This window comes from Crocodylus porosus, unplaced genomic scaffold, assembly GCF_001723895.1.
Source record: "Crocodylus porosus isolate Cpor-Errol unplaced genomic scaffold, CroPor_comp1, whole genome shotgun sequence".
Lineage (NCBI taxonomy): Eukaryota > Metazoa > Chordata > Crocodylia > Crocodylidae > Crocodylus > Crocodylus porosus.
In genome coordinates, this window is record NW_017728920.1 from 9,886,991 (window position 1) to 9,913,589 (window position 26,599).

Consider the following 26,599-nt stretch of genomic DNA (forward strand, 5'->3'; position numbering starts at 1 on the left):
AACTGTCAAACCCAATATTCTTTTAGATGGTATTTCCACTAATAGATGGAATTTGCTTTTAGATGGCATTCCCCTAATGTTAGAATTACTCATAAAATCTGACTTTCACGGTGCCAACAACAAATAAGAACTCATTGTATGCACTGGAAGTTTCTAGTGTTTTCTGGTTTGGCTGAAAAATCATATTTGGCCATCAAAAAAAAAATAACAAAAACCCCCCAGATACTGGTTCACTGAAGGTTACTGAATTGTTTCCACGTTAGACCAGTAACTCAGCTGAAATATCAAAGACCTGATATTCTTTGCTATTTTGCTTGAGTCTTTCTGCAACATTTAGAGATGCTGTGTTTACACCAGGAATGACCAGGACTCTGCATATATATCCTTCCCAAATTGGGTACCTAGAGTTCTCCAGCACACAAAATTCAAACAGAGGCCAGTGTGGCCAGTCAGCGAAGTTCTTTTTTTTTACAGTCTACCTGAAGTTCCTCTGCTGTGGAGACATCCAGTCCAGTTAGGTCCTGTATCCTTGTGTTAATTCGAGATATCACAGGGCTTTCGTATCCAGACAGCCAGGCACTATATTTAAAAAAAATATTCCACATACACTTGTTATAAAAAAAAACAAACATTCCAAATGCTGTAATTTCTGAACTGTAAATAAAATCACATTAAATTCAATCTCCAGATAAATAATTAGACTTAATATTGTCAGGAAGAGTTTAATTAGAGCGATCGAGTCTGAATAAGTGACAGCTCTCTTTATGAGAATTTATGACCCTGATAAAAGCCCTAAAATAAGGTCCTTGTTTCTACACTTGGCTAATATGGAAAGTGCTGGATTGCTGTCCCATTTCAATTCAAGCCCTGATTAGATCTATAACATGCGTGGAAAAAAGGAGACAATCCCTTTGCCACTTGTCTCTAGTGTGCTTTACATATTTTCCTGGGAATACCTGCTACTAAAATAAATACATTTTTGTTTATCAGTTACTTTCAAAGGCTGTTTTGATAGAACTGAAAAATACTTCAAGTATAGACCAGATGCTTATGCCCCAAGCCACACTGTACTAGTTTTAGGAACTACAGTCTCCTTGAATATCAGAGCAGCTTATCTATGGGCTCTCAATGTACAACAGGTATTTTAAAAAATGGGATGAGAGGGCTTTTAGCTGTAAAACAGGAAAGACAACAAGTTCCCATATCCACTCAGAGGCAAGAGCTAAATGTATGAAAAAGTAAATACTTAATACTGACACAGTTACAGAATCTCTAAGAGTAAGCATGAAATTTGTTGAGAGAGACCTCATCATACTGGGAGCATTTGTAAAAAAAACCTATGCATTATGAAGCATCGTTAGCACAAGAGATGGTTAGAAGCAGTCTATCCTCAGTCTTCTGGGGACAGAGAGGAGCAAGTAAAATGACGAGCTGTTGGTAAAATCACCAAACAGTTATACAATACAACACATACCGAAATGCAAACATGCAAGCAACACTGATCTCAGAAATGCACAAACTCCTCATACACATTTAGTTCCTAAGAAATATTCCAGGCATAGCCATCATCATTTCCTGTTCAAGCGATTATCACTAGAATTCACTGTTCAAGTCGAACAAGTAGCTTTCAGTGAACTCACTACCAAGTTATTCTCCCTAAATACATATGGTCTTGTACATGAATTATCAGAAAGACTGATGCTTCACAGTCTTTCTTCATGAAAGATGGTTTGTCTGTTTTTCCTGTTCATCACATGTTTGTAATCAGAAAAGGAACAGACTCTCAGGTCTTGCCAGAATCTTAACACTGGCAGACATGAAAATCCAGAATTATTTTCCTGCCATTGTTCCTTCTACCCAAACTATTTATCTAGCACCTTTTAAGAGAGCATGAGTGCCTCTCAACATTTCATATACTTATCCACAACATACACCTGTTAAGTAGCAGAAATAGTATCCCTATTTTACAAAGGGGGACTGAGGGAAACCAATAATGGCCCAGGATCACACAAAATTTTGGTGGAAAAGGAAAATGAACCAAAGGAAACTGAACTAGAAGGACAATCTTTCCCCTTTGTAAAACTCAGAGACAATCCTGGATCTCCCTCTGGAGGTAGATGGTAATAATTCTACTTAGACATGGTATTTTTTAGATTTGAAACCACATTAGAATTTAGGTCACTACTAGAAGCATAAGGCACAGGGAGAAAAAATTATTTTGGGGGGGCTGACTGCAGCACACGTGCCTCCCCCACCTCAGAAGGTAAATCTGTGGGCAAAGGGGCAGGGGAAGGGCCATTCGGGGGGGGAGGGGGCAGATCTAGGCCCCAGTGGTGAGGGAGGGAGTGACACAAGGGTAGGAGCAGGGGCTGTGGTGAGTGGGGCCCCAGCTGGGTGGTATGACAAGTGGAGGTCTGGGGGGGCATGTGCCCCCCAATCTGTACATGGCATAGAGGCCACTGTCACTATGTGCTGGGCTTTAAGCCCTGCTGCCCTGAGAGCCATGCAACACCATGTGCCTGCTGGTGGGCAGGCAAGGGGCAGCCCAGTGGTGGGAACCATGTGGTGTCGTGCTACTCTCAAGTCAGCTGCAGCAGGGAGTAAAGTGCAGCACACAATGACAGCTGCCTCCGTCCTACACACAGATCGGGAGGTGGGGCACTTGCATGTAAAGACAGTGCTTCCCCCATTTCTCTATCACCACCCTTCTTTAACACATGCCTAAAGATGTTTTTTCTACTGGATAACAATCCCAATTTGAAAACTGTGCTCAATTATATTAGATGAGTAATCTGATGTCAACAAAGACCCCATAACCCAAACCTTGTTCCCTGGGTAGAAAAAAATCTCACAAAATAATTATGTCCTGGGGGAAGCCACATGCCTTCTATCATTTTAGTTTAAAATGTAACCCTAGAAGAGATAATGAAATGTAACACATCATTTCATTTAGACCATTTCAAAAAGCAGAGATTTCTAGAGATTGCTTGAAGCATTCAGAATTCCATTAATCTTCACTGCAGAAATCAAATCAACTGTGGACCTCCCCCCTCCAGAATCCTTTGGAAATCTACTAACACAATATGAAACATATCTAAATCAAGAATTCTTCCCAACTTTGTAAACAAAAAAAATAGTTTACAAAGGGTTTGACGTCTATGTTGGCACACCTTTGCTGTTTTCCCACCTTGAATCCTTAAACAACAGGGAACCAGACGGCTGATTTTACATAAATTACTAATGAATAATCAAATGTCAGCTAGATAGTTCCCCTTCTTCAGAATTTCTGACATATTTCTTGTGCTACTGAAGTTCTTTATTACATAAAGCTGTCATTGGCTTTGTCTCCATCCATAGGAATCTCATCTTTTAGGGCATATGTAAAAATGGCTGTAAAACTCTTTTCCTAGGGAGGCAACAGTAATTAAAATAAAAGTACAGATGAATATTCCTGAAGCAGAAAACACTTATATTAGATGTTATGGCTTTAACTGGATGCCTGTTTACAAGCAGTGTCAGATTGACTGGATTTATTCTGGGACTGCCCACAAAGTCTGTTGATCTACTTTACACTGTTGGCTATATGCCTCCTTTTATACAGCCTGCCACGTAGTGCACAGTGTGTAGTAGTCTCAAAATAGAGGAATGCTGTAATTTAGAAGTACATTTACTAGGAAAGAATGCTTGGAGAAGAGAAAGCAGTCTATTAAAAAAACCCCAAAAATAAGGCATGCAATTTTTGGTTCAGTAGCAATGATTTATCTGGAATTCAAAGCATCTTAGCCTCCCATCAGAGGCGCTCAATTATTTCCACAATTAGATGGTTTATTGCTATCTTTGAAGATGATTTCTGTAATCTAATATTTAACAATTCATACTTTCTAATGTAGTTTGGTTTTAATTCTTCCCCTAGATTAAGACATATTTACTCTTTCTCTCCCTCCATCCACCCCTATTGTTTTTATTATCCAGCTTTACAGAATTGAGTTGCCTCCTTTCTCTTCAAATTGTTAACTTGCTATGCAGTTGACACACAGGAATGAAAAAGTGAAGCAATTACTTCAAACAAAATATCTAACCTATTCACCCACTAATTCCTCTTCATCAGCCTGCAACAGCAATTGCCGCCTCCTACCCTCACTTGTTCTTTCCTGATAAGCCTTGTAGCTCATCACACATTGGAGCAGAGACTAACAAAATTAAACACTAGCTAATTAAATAAATAATTACATCCTGATGATTTTAGGAATGACTTAGGCATGTTCCTGAATGTATAAGTCCCAGGGTGTTCTAGTTATGACACCTCTGTTGATGCCCAAACTCTTACATATTTAAAATTGCTTTAACTGGAAAAGAAAATAATAGCCATTGCATTTTGACTTTGCTGAACAGTGTGTATGATTTATTTATGTTCCCCTTCTATTCTATCAGATTGTTCCTAACACAAGATAAAACATGGTTAGCTATAAAAGCTTAAAGGAGAAATGCCAATTATAAGTGCAAGTATTTAGCCACTTCTCAGCTATTCACCAATTGGACTGTTTGTGTAAGGAAGGCAAATAAGATTTGGATTCAACTGTATGCACACAGATTTTTTTAAATAAATAAAAGTTCTAAAATATTGACTGACAACGTATTAACTTAATACAATTACTTTCTAAATATGGCATTTTGGATTCATCTAAAAAGTACTTAGAAAAAAAAAATTAAGTAAACAAAGTACTGATAACATATGTGGTGCTGTAGGAGAAACTGAAACAGTCCTTTTCCCAAAAGTTTTACAATACAAAAAGTTCTAAGTCATCTGATTAAAGAACAAAGTCATTCTTTATGTATATAAGCTTTCAATTTAAAAAAAGCCACACAGGTCACTGGTACAGGAAACCAAGAGCCCTAACCACATGTTCAAATTCAAGCTGGATAGAAACCAGCTATAGAGTTGTTACACATTTTCAAACTAACTTTGTAGCTGGTTGCCCTTTTTCAATAGGTGGATAGACATTTTAATGATAATTACTTTGTATATGTGGCTGATCTAAATTTATTGCACAATTTGCCAGTTAATTGCATAATGCATGATGTAATGTGTAGCAGGGGCCTAAGGCATCACAATCATGTAGCACACATAACCTGGCACAGCATAACCTTGGTGTAAATCCTCACACAGAAACTAAAGGCAAAGACATGCTGCAGAAGGTAAGAAAAAGGAGAGATTATATAATATATTCTAATAAAGTACACAAAGTACACTAGAAATCTTAATAGGAGCTCTTTGAACTGTTTATAAAATTCCAATGTAAATTAGTAATTCAAGTCACATCTACCAACTTCCAATTATGATTTGTCAAACATTAAGTTTGCTAGAAGAGAGGATCTCTCCACACAGATTAGCTGACCTTGTCACAAAGTAATTTTGGAAATTGAAGGCAACATTTCTAAAAACTCTTTCTGTAAAATCCTGGGTTTCTTGTTTAGCTACCAAAACTCCAGCAATAAGTTCAGGCCAGACATGAATGGTTTTGAGATGCAATGCCAGTCGTGCAAAAAAATTCAAAATATAACATGCAACGTTATGCAAGAAGCAAAATGTCCTAAAGTATTGTGGACATGACCAGTTAAGGTTGTGGGGTTTTTTTGTTTTGTTTTTTTGTTTTCACAAATATTCCTTCTTCTCTACTAATCACCCCTCTAGTTAACATGCTGAGGGTCACTTTATACATTTGCCAAAAAGCTGGACTCTGAATCTCATGCCACAAAGATGCATAAATTGGTGGGGAACAAACATTAGTATTCTTGGTTCAATACGTAAAATTAGCTTTGAACATATAAAAAATTTGTGCATAAAAAACCATAACTAGCTACATTACATACTAAGAGTTAGGTTTCTTAAATTGTGTCATTCTTGTTGCCTTCTAGTTTTATATAGGTTTTAAGAAACATCAAAACATCTAACTAAAAAAAAAAATATTTTTGTGGTGGAAAATATTTTAAGTTTTAACAATTTAGATTTTAGGGAGTCAATTAATATTTTCCCCTTTTTAAAGTGCAAGTCAAATGTTGAGCAAAGAAGTAGGACAGAACTTCTGGAATGGCATTCTTCCAATGAACAGTGTCAGATGTTACACAGAGTGAATGAACAATGATTGTTTTAGTGCAATGTTAAATAAAACAAAACAAACAAACAAACAATCAAAGAAATTTTGATTGCAAATTTTCAAGGTGCCTGACTTACGCTCCTGCTCTGATTCACTACTCCAAAACCTAAACCCATAATTTTAAACATGTATAAATAACTAAATAATGGCACAAATATGACAAAGGTAGTCTTCTCTGAATTTTAGAGAAAGCAGGACCCTTTAAATTGCTTTAAGATTTATTTTTTTAGCATGTTAGAATGTATTAACCAGGTCATGCAGATAGAAAAGCAGAACTTCGAAGTTTAGCTTACAGAAATAAAATATTTCCATTTAAGCAGCCCCAGTTATAGGCCAGTTTATCTCCACACAGGAGTAAATATAAGAAAAATATATTTGAAAAATCCTCTCTTATCCCACTTTTACAGCTGGAAGATTAAACAATTCAGCCACACAAGAGATTCCCTAAGCGTTAGATATACCTTTGTAACACATTCCCCTTACCTCTTAGAGACTCTGTAATGTGCTGTGGTCAGTTTCCCAGTCTCAGGGTCATGTACAGTAGCCCGGCTCAGCTACAAAAAGAGAAAGGACAAGGGCTTACCACCCTAGTAGTAGGCTCTTTTGGTCAAGCCACAGGTGATTAGAAGGGTTCCGATTGGTCTGGATGGTATGCAATGCTCTTATATCAGCAGCAACATTTAGAAGGGCAACAGTAGCTACAGCTGCCATTTCCAAATTAAGAATTGCATGGACTAATTTGGTTAGATTGTCCTTTCACTTTTCTTTTCTTTTTTTTTTTAAACTAGAGACTTTCTGCAAACAGTTTATGATGCTGAGTTTCACAGAAAAATCCTCAGTATCCAGAAGTTTAATGTTCTTTCTTCATTTTCGTATAGCTTTTTGCTTCATAAACAAAAACACATAAGAAAAACCCCTAGCCCTTGTATAGGTTGCTTCTATAATTTCTTTTTTCAAGTGCAAATAATAAAATTTGTTTTCTGCAACTTGGTTCAAACACAGGAGGACTACAGTCCAAAAACTGAGCTTAGGAAAGTGGAGAGCACTTAGAAGCCTGTTAACATCTCTTTTTTGCCAAGTCTGAGTCAGCAGGAGACAAAAAAAGCCAGACATGAAGATTATCTTGGACAATGATATTTTGTAATATGATTAATGAACTAATGTTTCTGTGTGCCAATGTAATTGTCAGGCACAATAATGCGACTCTGTGACAGCTCTTGTAAGTGCAAGGAACCTTCACAAACAGTTGGCCAGAATTTGCAAGGCAGGAGATGACAATTTGTTTGTTGCCAGACAGTGGGGATAGGGAGCACAGAGACCATTTCTGTTGAGGTTTGTACCTCTGAAAAGTTAAAGAAACTTCCTTTTTATGTACTTCTATTTTAAAAGGGCACATAAAAAAGGCAAAAAAACAGAACTTCTAGTTTGAGGAAAAGACTGAAAAACTCAGCAGTACCAGCCTGTTACCATAGCTGTACATCAAAAAAAGAGATGGGTTAGAAAGTGAAACTTCTTTCTATCCCACCTTTTTTTTTATTCCCCTGAACGAGCAGAGTACGAGCACTCATGACAGGCCTAGAATGTCCAGTGTAGAAGTCTCTTACCTTTTGCTAATTCTGTAATGTGCCGTCTCCAAGACTCCTGTTATGGGGTTTGAAATGGTGGCTCGCCTCAGCTGTGAAGCGAACCAATCAGAATAATTGCATTACAAAGTAAATATTGCATCACATCAATCCGACCATTCAGAATCCTACGGGGGGAGGAGAGGGAGGGGGAAGATGCCGCACAAGCCATGCACTTGATCCAGTCATTTTCCAGTGTTGTGTTGTGAAGGACTCGTTGCAAAAAAAATTAAAAAAAGAAAGAGTGGGAGCCTCAAACACTGATAAGTGCTTTCAGAGCCTTACAGAAGATAGAGTAAATGATTTTTCCTTGAAGCAATACTCCAGAATTTCTGGGGAACAAGTATTGTTGTTTGAGTAAAAAAAATACTCATAACTTTTTAATTCCTTTATACTCTGAGTGACAGCTGCTGAAAGTTGCAAGTCTTCAAAATACATACCGTATGAGAATTACTTTGTTATTAGCTATGTATATTGCACATCCAGAATGAGCTTTAGGGTTGTATACCATTTGAGTGAAAAAGGAAGATATAGGAAAGTTCTACCTAAGAGTCTGAAACTCTCATGTATAACAGATGAATTAAACAAAGTTCTTCTGACACTGTTAAAGAAGTTTCTCTCCCAACCTGTTTCAGAGAGCAGACATGCTGGCTACACCAGCCAGTGTCTTCTGAAGTGGCTCGCTGATGGGCACTCAAAAACAAATAGAACAAAACAACATTTTTGTGCAACACCACTCTATGGCTTCCTTTCTCTCACTGAATCGCTGGATTTCTGCAAGCCAACAGTTACTTGCTTCCATCTGCTCTACATGTGAATAGTCGATGCTTGTCAATGTTGAAGCATATTCATATTAATAGCTGCATTGTAACTGACTGAAAAACAATGTCAAGAAGTGTTGTTTAAATCCACTAGCAGTTTAGCTCCATCTCTGAATTTTCAGTCATCTTTATAGTAAAAGGATTTCCATCTATTTCACAAAGAACAGGCTTAAGCAACAGTCCAAGGAGGATTTCACCAGTGCTTTCTACAATTAATGACTAAGTTGCTTTGCTGCATCGTGATTTACTATGATTTTATATTAAAAGGGGAAAGAAAATTGCGCACAAACTGGGATCCAATTCTCAGATGTCTGATATGATTGATGTGGGAAGCATAAGCAGGAAGAGCCATTTTAGGTGCAAGTTATATGATATTTGTAATCAATTTCATTATAGTGTGGAGCCTTACTTCATGAGCATATGTTTGCTGATATGGAGGCTTACTTTTTAGTTCATGCTGGCTAAACCTTAGTAGTTAAAGATAATTGTTCTTGATCTACTCGTGGGTAGCACCCCTCTCTTCCCTTGTTTAAAGGCACCTGATTGGTTGCATTTCTTTTAGGTATTTTTGATGCATTCTCTCATTACATCTATCCTTCCTTTGGTTTGTTTTTCAAGGCAGAATCTATTTAGCATAAAGAAAATGTTGAGTAGATGATGTTCTGTCTGCTACTTGTCTCAGTTTCTGGCAAGTTGAACAAAAATTGGATTTATTTATGGAGAAACTGAGGGAAAAAAATATTGTGCTACATAAACTGACTTTCTATCCAGCAAACATACTAATTTTTTTCTTTCTCCAGATGCTGGAGATGCCCAAGTGACTTCTACTTCTATATCCATGTGGCTAACAGACTGTTATTTGGGTTTTCCTAGACACCTTGAGAACTCAGCCTATCCCATGTTATTTCACATTCAGAAAATGCTGTTTGGAATTCCATTTTTGAAATGGGACTGGTGGACAGAGATGAAGGATGGGAAGTTTGAGGACTATGTTAGTTATGAAACAGTGACTTACACTACTTTCACCCCCAACTGAACTTTAACTTCAAATTGTAAGACTGATGACTGGCCCAAATCTGAGCCCGATGCATTCAAGTCAGTTTCAGATGTCAAATGTGGTACATTGAGAGTCTGGTACCCAGAAGCATGGAATGGTAACTTCAAAATGGCTTCTCCCTACAAGCTGTCACTTGCGTCGATATACAGAGAAGTAAGTAGAAATTAGAGTAAGTGGTGGCATGCTGAGGAAAGCTGTTGACAGTACAAGAAAATTAATACTGTGGATGTTGCAGAGTTCTCCATAATGGCATCTATAACAAATCTTGTCCATCAGAACATTCCAATTCTGCCAAAAAAGGGTTGCCATTGCCTGAATAAAGATTCTAAATGTAAGGCTTTTTCAACTTTCCACTGTCACTTTTGAAGGATGTCACTGAAAGCCATGCAGAGAAAAAGCTGTCATGTGTGCATTATTGCTATCCAGAGTTAACTGTGAAAGTACCAAAGTAAGAGGTGGGATAGCTCAGCTCATCTACGCAGAACAAAGATGATATTTAAGTTTCCAAAAGGAATAGAATATGAAGCATGTTACCCTTGGTTTGGCTAGTTCTTTCACAGTTGCAATCTCTTCATCAGATATTATATCAAGGAACCGAACAATCCTAGGTCTGTCCCACTCATCTTCCTGTTTGACAGGGCCCAGGATGTATCTAGGATTCCCATTTCCATCATAATAGCGGCAGAAGAGGCTTTTCTGTCTCTTAGGAGTCTGAAAGGAAGGTGAGGCAGAATAAATAATCTTGTAACTTTTCCCTGAATGAGATTAATCTGAATAAGCCATAATGACCTTCAAAGACAAGAAAAGTCTCTCTAATAGAACAAAAACAATACTCTTTTATTATTTCCCTTAAGAGTCACTTGTGCATTACCAGTTGAGATTATTCAAAAAGCCATGCTTTCAGCAAATGACTGCTGTTTGCAGATATAATATTGAAAAAAATACGAAGAAAAACCCAAACAGAACAAAGCAAAAAAAGTACTTTTACATTACAGTTAAATTATAGCTGTCTAAAGCTGACCAACAGTTAATGTCATCCAATGCTGTTATGCAACACCCTTACTTGACTCTAATTCATTTACTGATATCAAATCATTTCAAACTGGATTAGTTAGCAATGTGGGCTGCACTCTAGGGTAGGGTCCAAGGAGCAGAAGCTGGAGCAGGAAAGGGCTGCCTGGAGCCCTGGTGGCTGCTGCAGCCAGAGGGAAGGAGCAGCAGCTGAGTGGGAGCCCAGGGGCCACAGCACAGGCCCTGCTATAGCTCATCCTTGCCACCTGTTCAGTATCTCTTATTACTGAAATATGGGCTACACTAATATTTCTAAATTAGAATCATACAACTGATTTCGTAGATTTAAAAAGACGTAAAGAAATTACTCCACTTTACCATTTTGACACCCTCCCCACGACACAGCTTTTCGTATTTCCTTCTCTCTGGCAGGTAATCTTTGGCCCGCCCCTTTTTTTTATTCTTCAATTCTACATCAGTCTGGTTATCTGCTTCAGTCGTGGACTTATTTGCTTCTTTTTCTTTTGACATGATATACTCAAAATATTTCAGATTACCATTTGCTCTCTGATGTTCAGGATCTAGCAAAGAAGAAAATATAGAAATGTTCACTATTTGTAGGGATCAACTTGAAGGAGTTTACCTATGAAGGCAGACTTTAAGAAAGAAAACTATTCATTCTTGGACAGAACTTAGACAGAGGATGGGTAAGGGAAAGTTTAGCTTAAGTCAGGGATGTTCAGCAACAGCTCGCAAGCCAAATCTAGCGCATAGGGCCATGTCATTTGGTTTTCTATTGCTGTTCCCCTGCTGTCAAATTTCTGGACCTGTGGGGAGGCCCACGGGCCTGACAACCAGGGATCCTGGTTTTCCCTGTTTAAAAATCACAGATTCTCTGATTAAAAACCCCCAAATCTAAGTGAAACACCACTCTATTTATTATAGGTATGATTTGAACACAATGCTTTATTGATATATTTACAATTTTAAAGCAATTTGGAAGCCGACCAATGCCTCAATCACTATAATAAATAAATTCTAAATACCTAAAAATTTTGGTGTTTGATTTTGAGTTATGGAAATCAGAGCTCTCCCTGCTCCCTTTGCTCACCAGGACACTGGTCCAGCTGTGCCTGTCCTCTCCACCCCCCAATGCTTTGCGGTGCTGACCAGCCCTGATATACTGGTGTCTTGCTCAGGCCATTGCCCCTCACTCCCCAACCACAGCCCCCTGGCTTCTCCTAGTCCTGTGTAGAGGGAGCCAGCTGCCAGGGCTAGGGGGACAAGAGACCTGGGTCTGCAGCTCCCTGCCCCACCAGCAGCACCTGAGCCCTGGCTGCTGCTCATGGAAAGTAGTGGCTGCTGCAGCCAGAGTGGAGCACAGAGCCTGGATCCCCCTTCCCCGCAGATGGCACAGCTGGTATGGAGGTGGGGGGTATGGCCTTCAGGCCGCAGGCTCCCCACCCTGCTGCCCTCTCCCTCTGAGGCCTCCAGAACTCTGTGTTGCCACCCATACTGCTGCTGGGCGGGTGGGGGTGCCTCACCACTGTGGCGCAGGGCTCCCAGTGTTGGCACTGAGCTTCCCCACCCCCTCTGCCCTGCCATGCTGGGTCCTGCCTGCTGCACTGCAGAGACCCTGAGGGGATCGCAGCAGCGTGAGGAGCCTCAAGCCCACAGCCACCCCTGCCTTGTATACTAATCTAGGGGGCATGGGCCCCTCACGTCCCCCACAGAAATACGTGCAGTGGCAAGGAACCGCCCCCCCCGACAAACTGCCCACGGCTCCACCCTGCTCATGCCTTGCAGCCACGCATTCCCACCCTGACTTCAGGCCCCAGACCTAGCACACTGCACCAGCTGGGCAACACCCCTAGCCCTGGCCAACTCCCTCCCTCACTATGAGAGCCTCAATCCCTCCCTACACCCTGACTTACCTGCGGGGAGCTGCAAGAGCTGCCTGGATGCTATGTGCATGTGTGCATACACATGCATGTGGTACTCCTTGCCTGTTCTCCCTCCTCCTGCTTCCCCAGTCCCTTGCAGGATTGACCTCTGCTAGCTTGCAAGGGGAAATCCACCATTCCCCTGTTTTTTTCTCTTTTAAAAGAGAAAATCCACATTTTAACATGGCAAACAGAAAACCTGGATCCCTGCTGATTAGAGGTGTGCGAAGTGGGCCATATTCGATTCAGATTCGGCCCGATTTGGGGGTCAGTGATTTCATTTGTTGATTCAGATCACTGTCCCGATTCGATATGACCAAATCTGAATCTGAAGATTTGATTCCGATTCGGAGAATCAGCAATTCGGCCATAGACACAGCTTTACATGTTTTTTCTACATACCTTGAGGTACCAGGCGCAGTTTGTGAATGCTGAAATGATGGGGTGGATAGAGTGTCCCACAGGAGCACACCCTCCCCAGAAGTGCTTCTGGTCCACTTCCAGATCTGCCACCAAGCGTGCTAGGGACCACCCCCCATGGGACACTCCATCTGCCCCACCACCTCAGCTTTCATAAGCCACCTGGTACCTTGAGGTATATAAAAAAAGCCATGTAGCTGTGTCTATGTCCAAATCATCAAATCTCTCCGATTCAATTCAGAGAGATTAACAGGTCTCCTGATTCGTTCTGGATATTTGGCCACTGAATCGGGCCGAATCTTCGCCAGATAGAATCAGCGACCGAAGCTTCACACAGCCCTACTTCTGATAGCACCTGGATCCCTGATGATACCACACCAATGCACCTTGGCACTCAGAGATAGCCCAGTTTCAATCCAGGCACACTGGAGCCCTGATCCAGCCCTAATTTAGCCTGCAGACTGGCCCCGCACCACTCATCTGACCCATGGCGATAAAAGGTTGAGCACCATTGGCTTAAGCCAGCAGAATCCCAAAACTGGAGAATGGAAGAAATACAATTCAGCACATACTGACAAATAAATTCATAGGTGAGAATACCTGGAAGATTATAGAGAGAAACAAGCATGTCATGTGTAAAACACACCACAAGGTTCCAACAGAAAAATCAACAGGGAGAAGACTGAGACAATGAAGGGTGAAAGTTCACCGAGATATGTCAAACAAAACTGCTAGCTTAGGAACTGGCTACATAGTTCTCCCACTAGCTAAAAAAGGTTCTCAGTTAGCTACCACTGTGTAAGATGTTAAAATTAATACAAAACCAGTTAAATCGGGTTGTTTTACAAGTGGCATAAACTATGACCACAGGAGCCTGACAGGAGCGAGCTCTGAACCCAGTGCCAAGGATGTCCAAGACAACTGGAAACCTCCATCCTGCTGTGCAGCCATTATCCACCTTTACAGGCACAGAGAACCAGCAGGTCCTCAAGTATGCCTGTTCTGCTGTTGGGACCCTCAGGAGTTTGCACCATGCTTGGTCTGGGACCTTACCTAAGATCAGTTCACCAGGGGAAGTACAAGACTCAAGACGACATAGCTCTCAGGGTCACTGGAAACACACAAGCCTCTCCACCACAACAAGGTTATGGTCCAAGAAGAGCATGTTAAAAGAGGTCATGCGCAGGCCTCTGCCAGGGATGTTAACATCTCCCATAAACCAAGTCCTGTGGTGACAGACAAGTGGTGGTGGGGACAGGAACAGTGATTTGTGGGAGTCCCTAGTCACAAATCTGCATGTAGGTGGTGATCGTGTGATGGTCATTTTGCACCAAGACCAATACAGCAGCTGCAGCTATGACTGAGCAGTCCTCTTTAGGATCCCCTCTTCTCACCCTGAATATGGAAGACGCTAGAAAAGACAGCCTATTTTTTGGGTGTCTCATGCCCCCTGGCTGAACTGCTGCATCCAGTGGGATCGCTCTACTTGTAGTCAAAACCAACAAAATAAAATACTGAAGTTTGTCACATGGAATGTCTGCACTCTCATGCAGTCCCCAAACAGCGAGTGTTCTGAAAGAACCACCACAGTAGCTAGGAACTTGCAAGATATGACATCAATATTGCTGCCCTACATGAGATCCGCTGGGCAGATGAAGGCCAGCTTCACCTTTTTTTGGAAAGGAAAGTCACCTGAAGAGAGATGCATTCATGGGGTTGGGCTTTGCCATCAAGAACAAGATTGTCAGCCAGCTTTCAGACCTCCCTGTGGGCATTAACAAATAAATGCCTTATGACTCTCCACTTCAAGCTCAGTAACAACCAATATACTATGATCATCAATGCATACACCCTCACACCTGACGAAGTAGTCAACAAGGAACAGTTCTACTGTGATCTTGATGCAATCCTGGCTGCCACTGCCAAGGAAGACAAACTCATCCTCACAGGTGACTTCAATGCAAGAGTTAGGCAACACTCTGAACTCTGGAGTGGCACCATTGGGAAAGAGAGGGTAGAGAAATTCACCTCCAATGGTATCCTCCTCCTCAGCAAATGTGTAGAGCACAACTTGCTGATCACAAATCCCATCTTCAGACAGAGTTTCAAATATAAGACCACTTGGAAACATCCACACTTCAATCACTGGTACCTTCTTGACTATATTATTGTCAGAGCCTGTGACTGTACCAACATCCACATCACTCAAGTCCTGAGAAGTGCAGATGACTGCTGGTCGATCATTGTTTAGTCAGATCAATCATGGACATGCAGCTTGAACCACAACACTGTAAACAACTGAAAGGATAACAGAAGAGATTTAACATAAAGGTACTCCAAGAACAAGCTAGATGCAAGGCTCTTCAGCAACGCCTTACTGAGGGCTCTCTGACCTACCTGATGACATCCAAGACATCCAGGCACACTGGGAAGAGGTTAAGAACATTATTTACAAGGCATGCAGTGAATCAACTGGATACTCCACCTGCCATCACCAAGATTGGTTTAATTAAAACAATGAGCAAATTCTAGCACTTATCCATCAGAAGACAGCTACGCTCTGCAGATGGCGAAATGAACCCTCCAACCAGCAAAAATGAGGGCTACAGGACATCAAGAACCAATGGTGGCAAGCGAAGGCCATGGAGATCCAGAGTTCTGCTGACCAACAAGACATGAGATGCTTCTTTCAAGCAATAAAGGCCATCCACAGGCCACATTCCAATGGCTCAAACGCACTGCGATCCCAGGCTGGCTCCACCCTTCTCAGGGACAATGTATATCCATCAAGCCACACTGGAAGGAGCACTTCAAGACTCAAGACTCAACTGTGAATTTGAGGTCTCAGCTACCACCATCGAGTCCATCCTTCAACACCCAGTAATAGAACCTCTTGCTGATCCCCCATCCTTCAAGGAAGTCTGGCGTGCCATTGCTCAGACGAAGAACAATAAGGTGCCAGGCGCATATGACATCCCTGCAAAGGTCTTCAAAGCTGGTGGAACAGCACTAGTGCAAATATTTCACTAACTTCTTATCAAAATATGGGTTAACAAGGAAGTCCCACCTGGCTTAAAGAATGCCAACACTGTGACCGCTTTAAAGAAAGGAGACAAGTCACTGTGTGGGAACTACTGAGGCATTGCCTTCCTCTCCGATTCCTGGAAGATTCTTACTTGCATCCTTCCGAATTGCCTCCTCCCCCTTGCTGAAGATGTCCTTCCAGAATCCCAGTGTGGCTTTAGACCATCTCAGGGTACCATCAACATGATTTTTGTTGCATGGCAGATCCAGAAGAAGCATAGAGAGCAACACCAGGAGCTGTTTATGTCATTCATTGGCCTAACCAAGGCCTTTGACACCATCAATCATGAAGTCTTATGGAAAGTACTGGTTTGGTTAGGTTTGGTTGTCCACTGAAGTTCATTGGTGTGTTCAGGCTACTCCATGATGGAATGACTGCCACAGTCCTTTGCAGTAGATCAGAGGAAGACCCATTTACCACCTATACTGGTGCCAAGCAGGGCTGTGTCATTGCCCCAACCTTTTTTCCATCTATCTTGCTGTGATTTTGATTCTCATCCATGACCACCTTCCTCCTGGAATTGGGGTTCAGTATCAAACGAAAGGTCAGCTTTTCAACCTATGGCACCTTCATAGCAGAACAAAAGTTACCAAGACTGGCATCACGAACCTTCAGTACGCTGATGACTTATCTGCACACACACCGAGACCAATCTGCAGTCCAATTTTTCTCAGATGCCTCTCTCCCTTAACATTGGGAAGACCAAGTTGCTCCATCAGCCTTTCCCAGCACAAGTTGCCCACCTCCCCCCACAAATTACCACTGGTGAAGAACCCCTGAAAAACGTTGAGCATTTCCCATACCTTGGCAGTCACCTCTCCCAGTCAGTCTTGATGCAAAAAATGAACATAGGATTTGCTGTGCCAGGAAATCTTTTGGAAAGCTGCTTCGTCATGTATTTGCTGACTGAGATCTGCAGATGGAAACTAAGATCCTGGTCTACGATGCAGTGGTTATCCTCACAGTCCTCTACGAGTGTGAGATGTGGATGACATATCGAAGCCACCTGGAATGGTTCCATCAGCATTGCCTCAGGAAGATCCTTTGCATTAGATGGGAAGACCACTGCACCAATGCCACATCCTCTCTGCAGCTAACATAAGCAGCAGTGAGGCAAAGAGCACGAAACATCAACTCCGTTGGACTGGCCACTGTGTGAGGATGGCTGGCGCTCGTCTCCCAAAGCAATTTCTCTTTTCTCAACTTAGTCATGGTAAGAGGACCCACGGAGGATAGAGGAAATGCTACAAGGACACCCTGAAAGCATATCTTAAGAAGGCTGGCATCAACCTTACAAATTGGGAAGTGCTAGCTGGTAACAAACAGGTCTCAAAGGCACTGCACCATACATCAAGCTACAGCCCACTTTGAAGAGAACTGTCTTGCTCAGGAAGCTGAGAAATGGCAGAGGAAGAAAAGCACACAGCATCCTGGCTAACAGTTGTTGCCTCCCCCAAGGCACCACTTATATCTGTGGAAAAGCTTGCAGAGCACAGATTGGACGCCTCACCACCTTAAAATTCACCAGTAATCCCCTGCCCCCCTCAGACATCCTTGTATCAAAGTGATAGCCGATGCAAGTGGCATAAATGCTTACATATACTGTTCCATATCACTAAGATTCTATATTTTCTTAGTTGCTTTGTATCTAGCATGCTCAGTTTGCAACTGGATATTGGCTCTCCAAAAAATATATATATATACATATTTTTTCTCCCTGACTCATGCATCATTAATGAGAAAAACCTGCGTTTTGACAGTTTAACAATTTGGTCGATGTGCAAGCAGGAAAACAATTTGTTTATGAGAGACTAAGATAAATTAACTGGAAAGCCAACAGGAACAAGACAGTAAAACTAATTTAGGCAATAAATAAAGATGACAACTGAATATAGTGTTCAGATACTATAGTGCTAAGAGTCATCAATACCAAAACCAGAAAGAATGCACAGAAGAGCAAACATGAAGCAGGTTGTAATTTGACAGTATTTTAAAACAGAACTACAGGATTATTAGTTATTTCTGATAGCAGCTTGGTTAATTTTTTAATTAAAAATAAAATCATTGCATCAAATTAAAACAGCCAATGAACTACTCCATTTTTAAAAGGTGCACAATTTGGCTACACAATGGTAAAATGCAAAATAAAATAAAATAAAGAATATGCAAATTAATGAATCTGAGAAATTCCTTTCTAGCTTTATAATCTAGTGCATGCATTTCTTAACTTACCTAATTCAAGAAGCCGCTTGGTCAGCATCATTGCTTTGTCTAGGTCCCCTTGCTGATACACAGCATAACTCAAATAGTCTAGAACAGAGGTTTTTTCAACAGCAGACACCTCTCCATCATCTAGCTGTTTCAGAGCCTGTTCCATCCAGAGCTCTGTATGATAGTAATCAGCCTCGGTATACGCTATCCTCCCCAATTCAAAGCAGTCTCCTGCTGTTAAAAAGGATTTGTGCTTCACACCTGGAGAATGCAAGAAATGGACATGACTATATTATGAATCAATTTACAGAACACACACCAACAATCAGTTGTCACATTCTTAATCTTCATTATGCATCCATCTTCCCTTTGTAATAAACATTCATCGAGTTTGGTAACATTTTATTTTAATAGTCACTAGCAATCGTAATTTTTTTTTAAGAATGATAGATGACATTAAACATGAGTGAAATTAACCCAAGCATAACATTTCTTTTCTAATGACTACAGTTTTAGAAACTATAAGCAACCAGAGTCTGGAATAGGTTGTCCCATATACAGTTTGTTATTTCTTTTAAAACATTATTTGGACACACCTCACTAGTAAAGGACAAGTTAGTGAGGGTGGAAGAGAAACAAGGGTATAAATCAGTAGCTGCACAGCTGCTAAGGATTTTGAGGAAATTCATTTTTAGAAACAGTCTAGAAGGCCTCACTTTGAAAGCTTTTAATTACATAAATCTTGGTAAGTAAATTACAGATTGCTACTTCTGCCACTGTAATTTACAGACCATTAAAAATCCAATTGTATCTTGCAAAAAGTATATTAGAGGCATGAACAGTGAATAAAGGAAATAATGCAGAAATGACATCTTATCAAGTAAGAGCTTTTACTTTCACACTTACAATTTTGTTCCCAGTTATGTCAGAGTTTTTTATTCTACAGAGTATTAACACTGGCTTGGGCCCAGGGTTGGTACTAATGCCTCAAGGCTGTGTTTTGTTAGAGTTTTCCGGGGAAGACAAGCTGCAGGAAACTGTGACTTAAGTTTGCTGCATCTACACAAACTCTTTCAGGGATGTCAGAATAACAATGTTGTGCTCACTATTTCTTAATAAGCCATGCCTTTAATTGGAGCTCTAGTCTTCATAAAGAGGTGAAACCATGTTCAGAGAAACAAGGCATAACAGAAAGGCTGCTGGAAGCCCACCCCACTTATTCTCTTTCAAAAGGGAGCAGCTTTAGGTCTGTTACAATTAAGTTGTACTGTAATGCAGGTCTGATTTGGATGCATCCTATCCATGTCCTCTGAACATGGTTTCACCTCTTTATGAAGACTAGAGCTCCAATTAAAGGCATGGCTTATTAAGAAATTGTGAGCACAACATTGTTATTCTTACATCCCTGAAAGAGTTTGTGTAGATGCAGCGAACTTAAGTCACAGTCTCCTGCAGCTTGTCTTCCCCGGAAACCTCAATAGTTACCATGCACAGATGAGAACAAAATGTAAAGGAGATTTAAACATGCATCAATAAGAAAGGTTATACAATAACCATACAACAATGATAATTAATAATTGTATGTGTGATCTTGCAATGAAAATTATGCTGTATAACCAGCCAAAGTAGCTGACCAGTACAAAGAGAAAAGCCTGAAATGGAGGAGATTCAAGAGTAGAAAAGTCAGTTGAACTGGAGACAACAGAAAAAGAAGAAAGAATAAACCCAAGACCAAGTTAATAAAAAGATGACCAAGATAGATAACACTACATATTTAGTGTTCTGAGTGGTCTAGGCTCTCTTAGCTCTGGAGGTCAAGAATGTTAATTTTAGAATAAAAATAGAAATAATCAATGAACAAGACAGGTTTGCTGATGTCACTATCAAAATGATGCTGTCAGAAATCAGGATTATACAATTTCTATAATACTGATTTTCAAAACTGACAATAAAATATGGCCAATATTCACTAAGACAAAAATAAAGTAAAAACAGTTCCTATCTGTTGATGAATAGTGATCAAACTACAGGGTTTAAAAAAAAATTTTTTAAATCAAATTGTTAGGTCTTGCTAGAATAACTGAGACCTGAAAACAAAAGTAAACTTCACAAACTATAAGGCACATTTTGCCTCATTTTAAGACACGGAACAGAATGTGTGCTTGGGAAAAATATACATAATTTTCTAGTGATGACTTCCCATATGGATTGATAACACATTTTACAAGACAGAAAACTGGCATAGCTAACACACTCTCCTTGCATTATGTTTCCCAGAGACAAACTGCTTTTTTGCAGACAAAACTGTTAAGTATTATTTAAGCTAGACCTGTACAAGTGCAAATGATTTTGTATGTTTTTCTCTCAAACCCAATTTCTTGTTTCTAAAGTTTATACATAATGTAGACTCAGGTAAACCTGTCACAAATCTGTTTAAAGCTCATGACAGGAGTTCCCCACTCCTCCCAATATTCATTCTACTGTGAACTTAAAAATACAGTTCAACAGTGCAACTTATTGATCACAACAGCCATTGGGAAAGAAAAAACAAAAACACAACAACAACAAAAACTATAAGGGGGGAGAAGAGGGGTGTTTAAACTAAAACTGGCATTTTTAAACTTTACTATTTTTTTTCAAAAATGATCCAGGGAAGCGGTGGTCAGGGCATGCACTGTTTTACCAGGTAGCCTTAAAACCTGCTCCAAACACTCTTTGGTACAGGAGGCCAACATCACACTGCTTTATATAATAAGAGATTAACTGAAGTTTAGGAAAAGGGGCTTCCTCCTGCCTCTCTTTGTAATAGTATGCTAGGCATTTAACAGACAAGTGCGAAGGAAACATCCCTCAAAGGGTGTACAATACAGATAACATGGAATAACTTCAGAATTATTTTTCAGAATTAGTGCAGGTGCCTCTTACCTGGAAGATTTCCCCTTGAAAGGGTGTCTGTATCCAAATTGTATGTGTCCTGGAGTCTTAGGAGAGCTTTGGCAGCACCGGTCTGATCTTCATCATTAGGGAAATACTGGCGCTGGATAGTCATATTGGAGATAAAGCCTTAGGAGAAAAAGAACATGATGGGAAAAAGCATCCAAGAGGTCTAGCTATACTTCAGGGTTTACATCAAAAACAGTTTATATGAATAAAACTGCTTCCTAGTTACTGGAGGAAAGCTAATTCCATAGCAGAACATTTGGGGGACACTGAAGCAACAGTACCCTGTTTGTACAGATCAATAATATGCAAACACATAGCAAATGCCTCCATACATCCGACTCATTTCAGGAGTGTTCTGACAGGTCAATAAAACAGAATAGTAGGTAAGACCAACCAAGATGACATTCCAGCAAAGGCACACCAACACCAACAAATGAATTCCAACAGTTTCTGTATCTAATGCATTAAGAACCTTTTATCAGAAGGCTTCCAATGAAGCACTAAGGTACTGGTGAGACATACCAGGAACAGAAAAGAGAAAAAGTGCTACTGCGACTATCCACACAGAACTAGCCCTAACAACTATGGCTGCAGATACAACATCCTCATTATGGAGTAACTTTGCTCATATTTTGCAGAATAAAGTTTACTCCAGGGGTGCCAAAGATCTGGCCCATAGGCTGAATCTGGCCCAGGGAGCCCCATCATTTGCTCCTGGGACTCAAGAGTTGGCCCAAATACAGCACATGGTGCTTGCTGGACTGGCACCACATGCACGTCCCAGGACACATGCTGCATACTCTGGCCACTCTGGGACTCCACTGTGCAAGTAGCACCTGCCCCAGCCAACCTGGGACCATGCTGCATGCTGCGCCTGCTCTGGGACTCATCACAAATTATGCCTGGTCCAGGATCTGCACTGCATGTAGCATTCAGCCCAGCTACCTTGGGGCAGACACTGTGTGAAGTCTTGGTCCCAGACTAGCTGAAGCAGGTGTCGCATACAGCATGCATCCCAGAGAATCCCTGCATGGGCATCATGTGAAGTGCATGTTGGATCCAGCATGCAGGATGGGAAGCCAGGAGGGGTCTGTGGGCCCAATCTGGCCCATGGAAGTAGAGGGCCCTGTGCCACTCAACCAGCCCTTGGGGCCAGATAAGTTTAGCACCCCAGGTTTAGTCCACAATAAGGAGTGGACAAAGTCAACTCTTCCAAACTGGCTGCTCAAAAATCAAGGCTATTACAGTGTAAAGCCATTAGATGGCAGAGAAGCCTGTCTGCATTCAGCAAATGGCTACTCCAGACAAAAGTGACAATAACAATAATAAGAACAAAACAACAGGTATGGCAGAATAACTTTACAGCAGAGAATGTCGTTTCATCTAGAGCAAATGCTAGGCATAGGGTACCCATTCCACTTTTCCTCTGGAATAAATGTGTCATGTGTTGCACTCATTGATAATGCCCCAAAACAAGTACTGGAGTAGACTTAATCACTAACTTCATACTGAAAGAGCTGGTTTACTCAGGTGTCAAGTAAAGAAGTTTCATAGCATTATATGTAATCTTCAATTTTCATGTGAATTAAAATCATAATTGAAACCAGAGAAGGCAGTTCTGAATGCCAGTTTTTCAATTTCTTTTCCTCTGTTGTGAAAGGAGAATTTGATAGGGACCAGTATTTTACCCTACAGCTAAATTAATGGCATTACTCACCAAGTCCATGCAAGGTTGAAAGAGAAGTAGAACAGATGCAGGGGAAAAAAGGCTAATCTACTGAGGCAGGGGTGACGCATAAGGGGTGCTTGTGGGTGCACATGCACCCCCTGCAAAAAAGGCGCTGCTGACAGCCACCCTGCTGCCAGTGCCACCAGTGGCATCTGCGGGCAGTCCTCCATCGCCCCTAGCTGATGCTGCCGCTGCCAGTAATGCCTGTGGGTAGTCGCCGACCTGTGGTTGGCGCTTGCCCTCCCCCTGCCAGTGCCGGCGCTCCCCACTCACCACCACTGGGCTCCCGCCAGCACAGTCATGCTTCCCCAGTCACCAGGGGCATGCACCGTTCATGTACTGAGGTTTAGGTTCTACTTCTCATAGAGTAACAGTAAGTGTGCACAGGTACAGGCATCGGAGATTAGCTGATGTACATGAAAATCCACCTCCTCCTCCTCAGTAAGCTGTATGCATGTCTGAATCCTTAGCGACACCATACCCATAGTTCAAAGTCAAACATGACAATTTAGAAACTCCAGCCATCTTAAATTTTCTAAAGTGAGCTCAGTAAGAACTTACTAAGAGCATCAGGCTTTTTAAATCTCTTTGACTTCACTTCTCTTCTTTCCAGTAGCAGCTTCTAAAAAGCTTCTGCTACAGTATGGTAAGGTTCTTTGGGTAGATGTGATATCTTTTAGTAGAAGAACTTGAGTAGTTGGAAAAAAAGTTCTTTAACAGCCTTCGGGCACCAGCACTCTTCTTCAAGAATAGGGAGTCTCTGCTGTTTTGAGATCTCCAAGGAATGAAAGAAACAAAAAGTGTGACAGGATGCCAGTGAGAATATAAATAGGTGGAGAATATAAATAGGGGAAAACAAAAAGTGGGGGGGGGGAGGAACAAGCCAAAGGTAAGCAAGGGAGACTTTACTGTAGTTGAGATCTCCAAGCTAGGAAAGAGGGAGTAAATAGCTTGAAATTAGGAAGACAAAGGGTAGATGAGGAGGGGAGGAAGTGGGGGAGAAAAGAAAAGTGTAAAAGATAAGGACAAGCAGGTAACTGATGAATCAGATGTCAGGGAGGTTGTAGTGTGTCATAAATCCAATGTCTATATTGAGTCCATGATTTTTTGTATCCAGAAGATTTATGAAGTGGAGTTTGAAAGCTGTTTTGTAACCCAAAACCTCTGCTACCATATGTGGCATCTTCCCTCCGTTCCATATTCCCTGATTCTCAGTTTTCAGCTACTTCTACCATCCCCCCAGGAAAAATTCAAAGCTATAACTGTTTTATATTTTAGTTTATTCTAGATGTCCATCCCCCTATCTGTTCCATCAGAATTATCTAGCCCAAGGCCCTACTAGCTGAAATGTTAAGCCTCCCTTCACAACTATTTGCAATACACTAGGACTTTCTTTAGAAACCATTCTTGTATGCCTGAAGATTTAGAAAGACAGCCCTGTATGTCATGATGTATGTGCTTGGAAGGTTATTTTTGCTTATTCCCCCACTTCACTCCTTTCCCTCCAGTTCCTTCCTGCCGAAAACTTACAGCAAGGATTCTGCAAAAGAGTGGCATGTTTCTGAACAAAGGTTTCTACTCATCCTGAGTACACACTGGACTTTTCAAGTTCAGAAATAAACATTTCTGAAAAATCCAGTTTGTAAAAATGAAAGTTATTAGCAGTGGGATGATAAAAAGGAACCACCATTCCCCATGGATTTAGAACTGAAGTACTGATCTGATTATTTGTATCACTGTAGTGTTAGGGTAGCTTGTTGTTTAATGCTTTGAAGTTGCATCTGCTTTAGTATTGTTTATATTATTTTAGCCTTATTTAATCATCGCTTAAGTTTTGTCCTTATTAACTTTTTGTTTTTTACTATTAGCTGGCTTTGAATTATTTTTGTAGAGCTCATAGGTGTTCATTATATTATATCTTTTCTTTTTATCACTAAGAGAAGTTCTTTAACATAACATAGCAACAGCCTTGTTACCAGCTCCAATAAACTGAACTTGGCACTAACCAGCTGAATCAGAGGGATGAAAGAATTGAATATATTAATGAAAGGTGATAAGGGACACCCATGGATAATGCCCAGAGTAAGACGCCGGAAAAAGGCCAAGTTAAGAGGCATACTTGTAATGGGTCTGTTAGACAAAGAAATATGCTGACGGGATAAAAGATGGACAGTATGCTAACTTCAGAGAGACCAATCCAAACATGAAGAGTCAAAGTGAAATTATTACTCAACGTAAGAAGAAGGACCAAAAAAATTTGTCATCATCGTCATAAATCCAGCCTTCAACACCTGTCTGAACCATTCCAGCCCACAACGTACACCATCTGCTTCCAGGAACTGAATGGCTGTCTTTTCTGTTAAGCAAAGTAACACCTGGGATTGGGTAAGATTATTGTACTGAATATTTTTTTCTCTCTGAATATAAAAACTGCTAAGATAATACTTGTTGTATTAATAAAGTTAGACTTTGATTTTAGGACATTTCAAGACACTGAGTTGTCTTCATTCATATTTCATGTTCCATTTAAGGGTTAATTGTGCTTTAATGATCCCTAAGCACTAACAGTAGTTTTGTTGCTGAACTTCCAATCCACTACCTTTCTGTAAAGACCAAAGCTCAAGATTGGTTAGGTTTCATAGTTACTAGGGTCAGAAGGGACCTGAGTAGATCATCTAGTCTGACCCCCTGCCATGGCAGGAAAGAGTACTGGGGTCAAACGACCCCAGCAAGGTGTACATCTAACAGGTTATCTACCAATGTAACACCATTTTGCTAACAAGAGGATATGAGCTTTAGAAGTATCTGCAAGGAGACAGAGACATCTCCTTGGAGAGAGACTCACAAGTCCAATTCCAATTACGAAACTGGAATGGATATAAATGAAAATACTAACAAATTGTTTGACTCTAATTTTTATTTTGAGTAGGGAAACAGAAGCTCCTCAGCCTCTCCAACCTGTATTTTTGGTTAACACTGGAATGCTAGTGCAAGATACAGTAATATTGAAAAATGAAAATTGCCAAGACTTACCATCTGACATGTCTTTCAAGACAAGGTTCTCCAGCTCAGCCCACTCAGTGTTGAGTCGCTTCATTAACTTGAATGCATTTACAGGATGCCCCAAAAATCCTTCTGGGTCTTTTGTAGCTGTGTCAGTCAGCTGATCTAACTTCTCTGCCCATCTGTAGAAAAAATAACATTGAATAAAGCTCTAAGAGACTCTGTGCCTTCTAAAACTGCTATCGAGCAAACAGACTGTTTTGGCTGATGTAGCTTCCAATAAAATGTGTATTCTTTTACTTCATCTATATGCAAAGAAAAATAATGCCACCTCTTTCTGCAGTCCTTCAGATGTAATAAATAGTTGCTCTCACTATCTTGCAATAAAGAAGTTCTATGCAACAATAAAATATATCAGCTAATACACAGTATATCATAGGCATGAAGCATATAGTTCCTTTATGAAGTTTCACAGAGATCAGTTAAATACAATTTTTTTAACCTAAGTTTTGGCAAACCTAGTATACTTCAATAATATTTGTACTTTAAAAGTTACTTTCAATATACTATCTGACCCAAACATATTTTTTAAAGGAGAA

At 40.7% G+C, this 26,599-nt stretch overlaps 1 protein-coding gene across 3 annotated transcripts in view; it reads right to left on the bottom strand.

The window, feature by feature from the left end:
- Positions 1-26,599, bottom strand: part of P4HA1 (prolyl 4-hydroxylase subunit alpha 1) — a 54,171-nt gene that overhangs the window by 9,112 nt on the left and 18,460 nt on the right. For 2 of the 3 annotated variants that reach the window (XM_019538573.1, XM_019538572.1), the window contains exons 4-10: positions 26,031-26,182; positions 21,251-21,388; positions 18,347-18,586; positions 11,045-11,247; positions 10,190-10,366; positions 7,760-7,830; positions 480-579 (exon numbers count right to left, since the gene is read on the bottom strand). In XM_019538573.1, the coding sequence (XP_019394118.1) occupies positions 480-579; positions 7,760-7,830; positions 10,190-10,366; positions 11,045-11,247; positions 18,347-18,586; positions 21,251-21,388; positions 26,031-26,182 (1,081 nt within the window). Of the gene's footprint in view, positions 1-479; positions 580-6,638; positions 6,710-7,759; positions 7,831-10,189; positions 10,367-11,044; positions 11,248-18,346; positions 18,587-21,250; positions 21,389-26,030; positions 26,183-26,599 lie in introns of all 3 variants that reach the window. The other variant, XM_019538574.1, reaches the window with a different exon arrangement.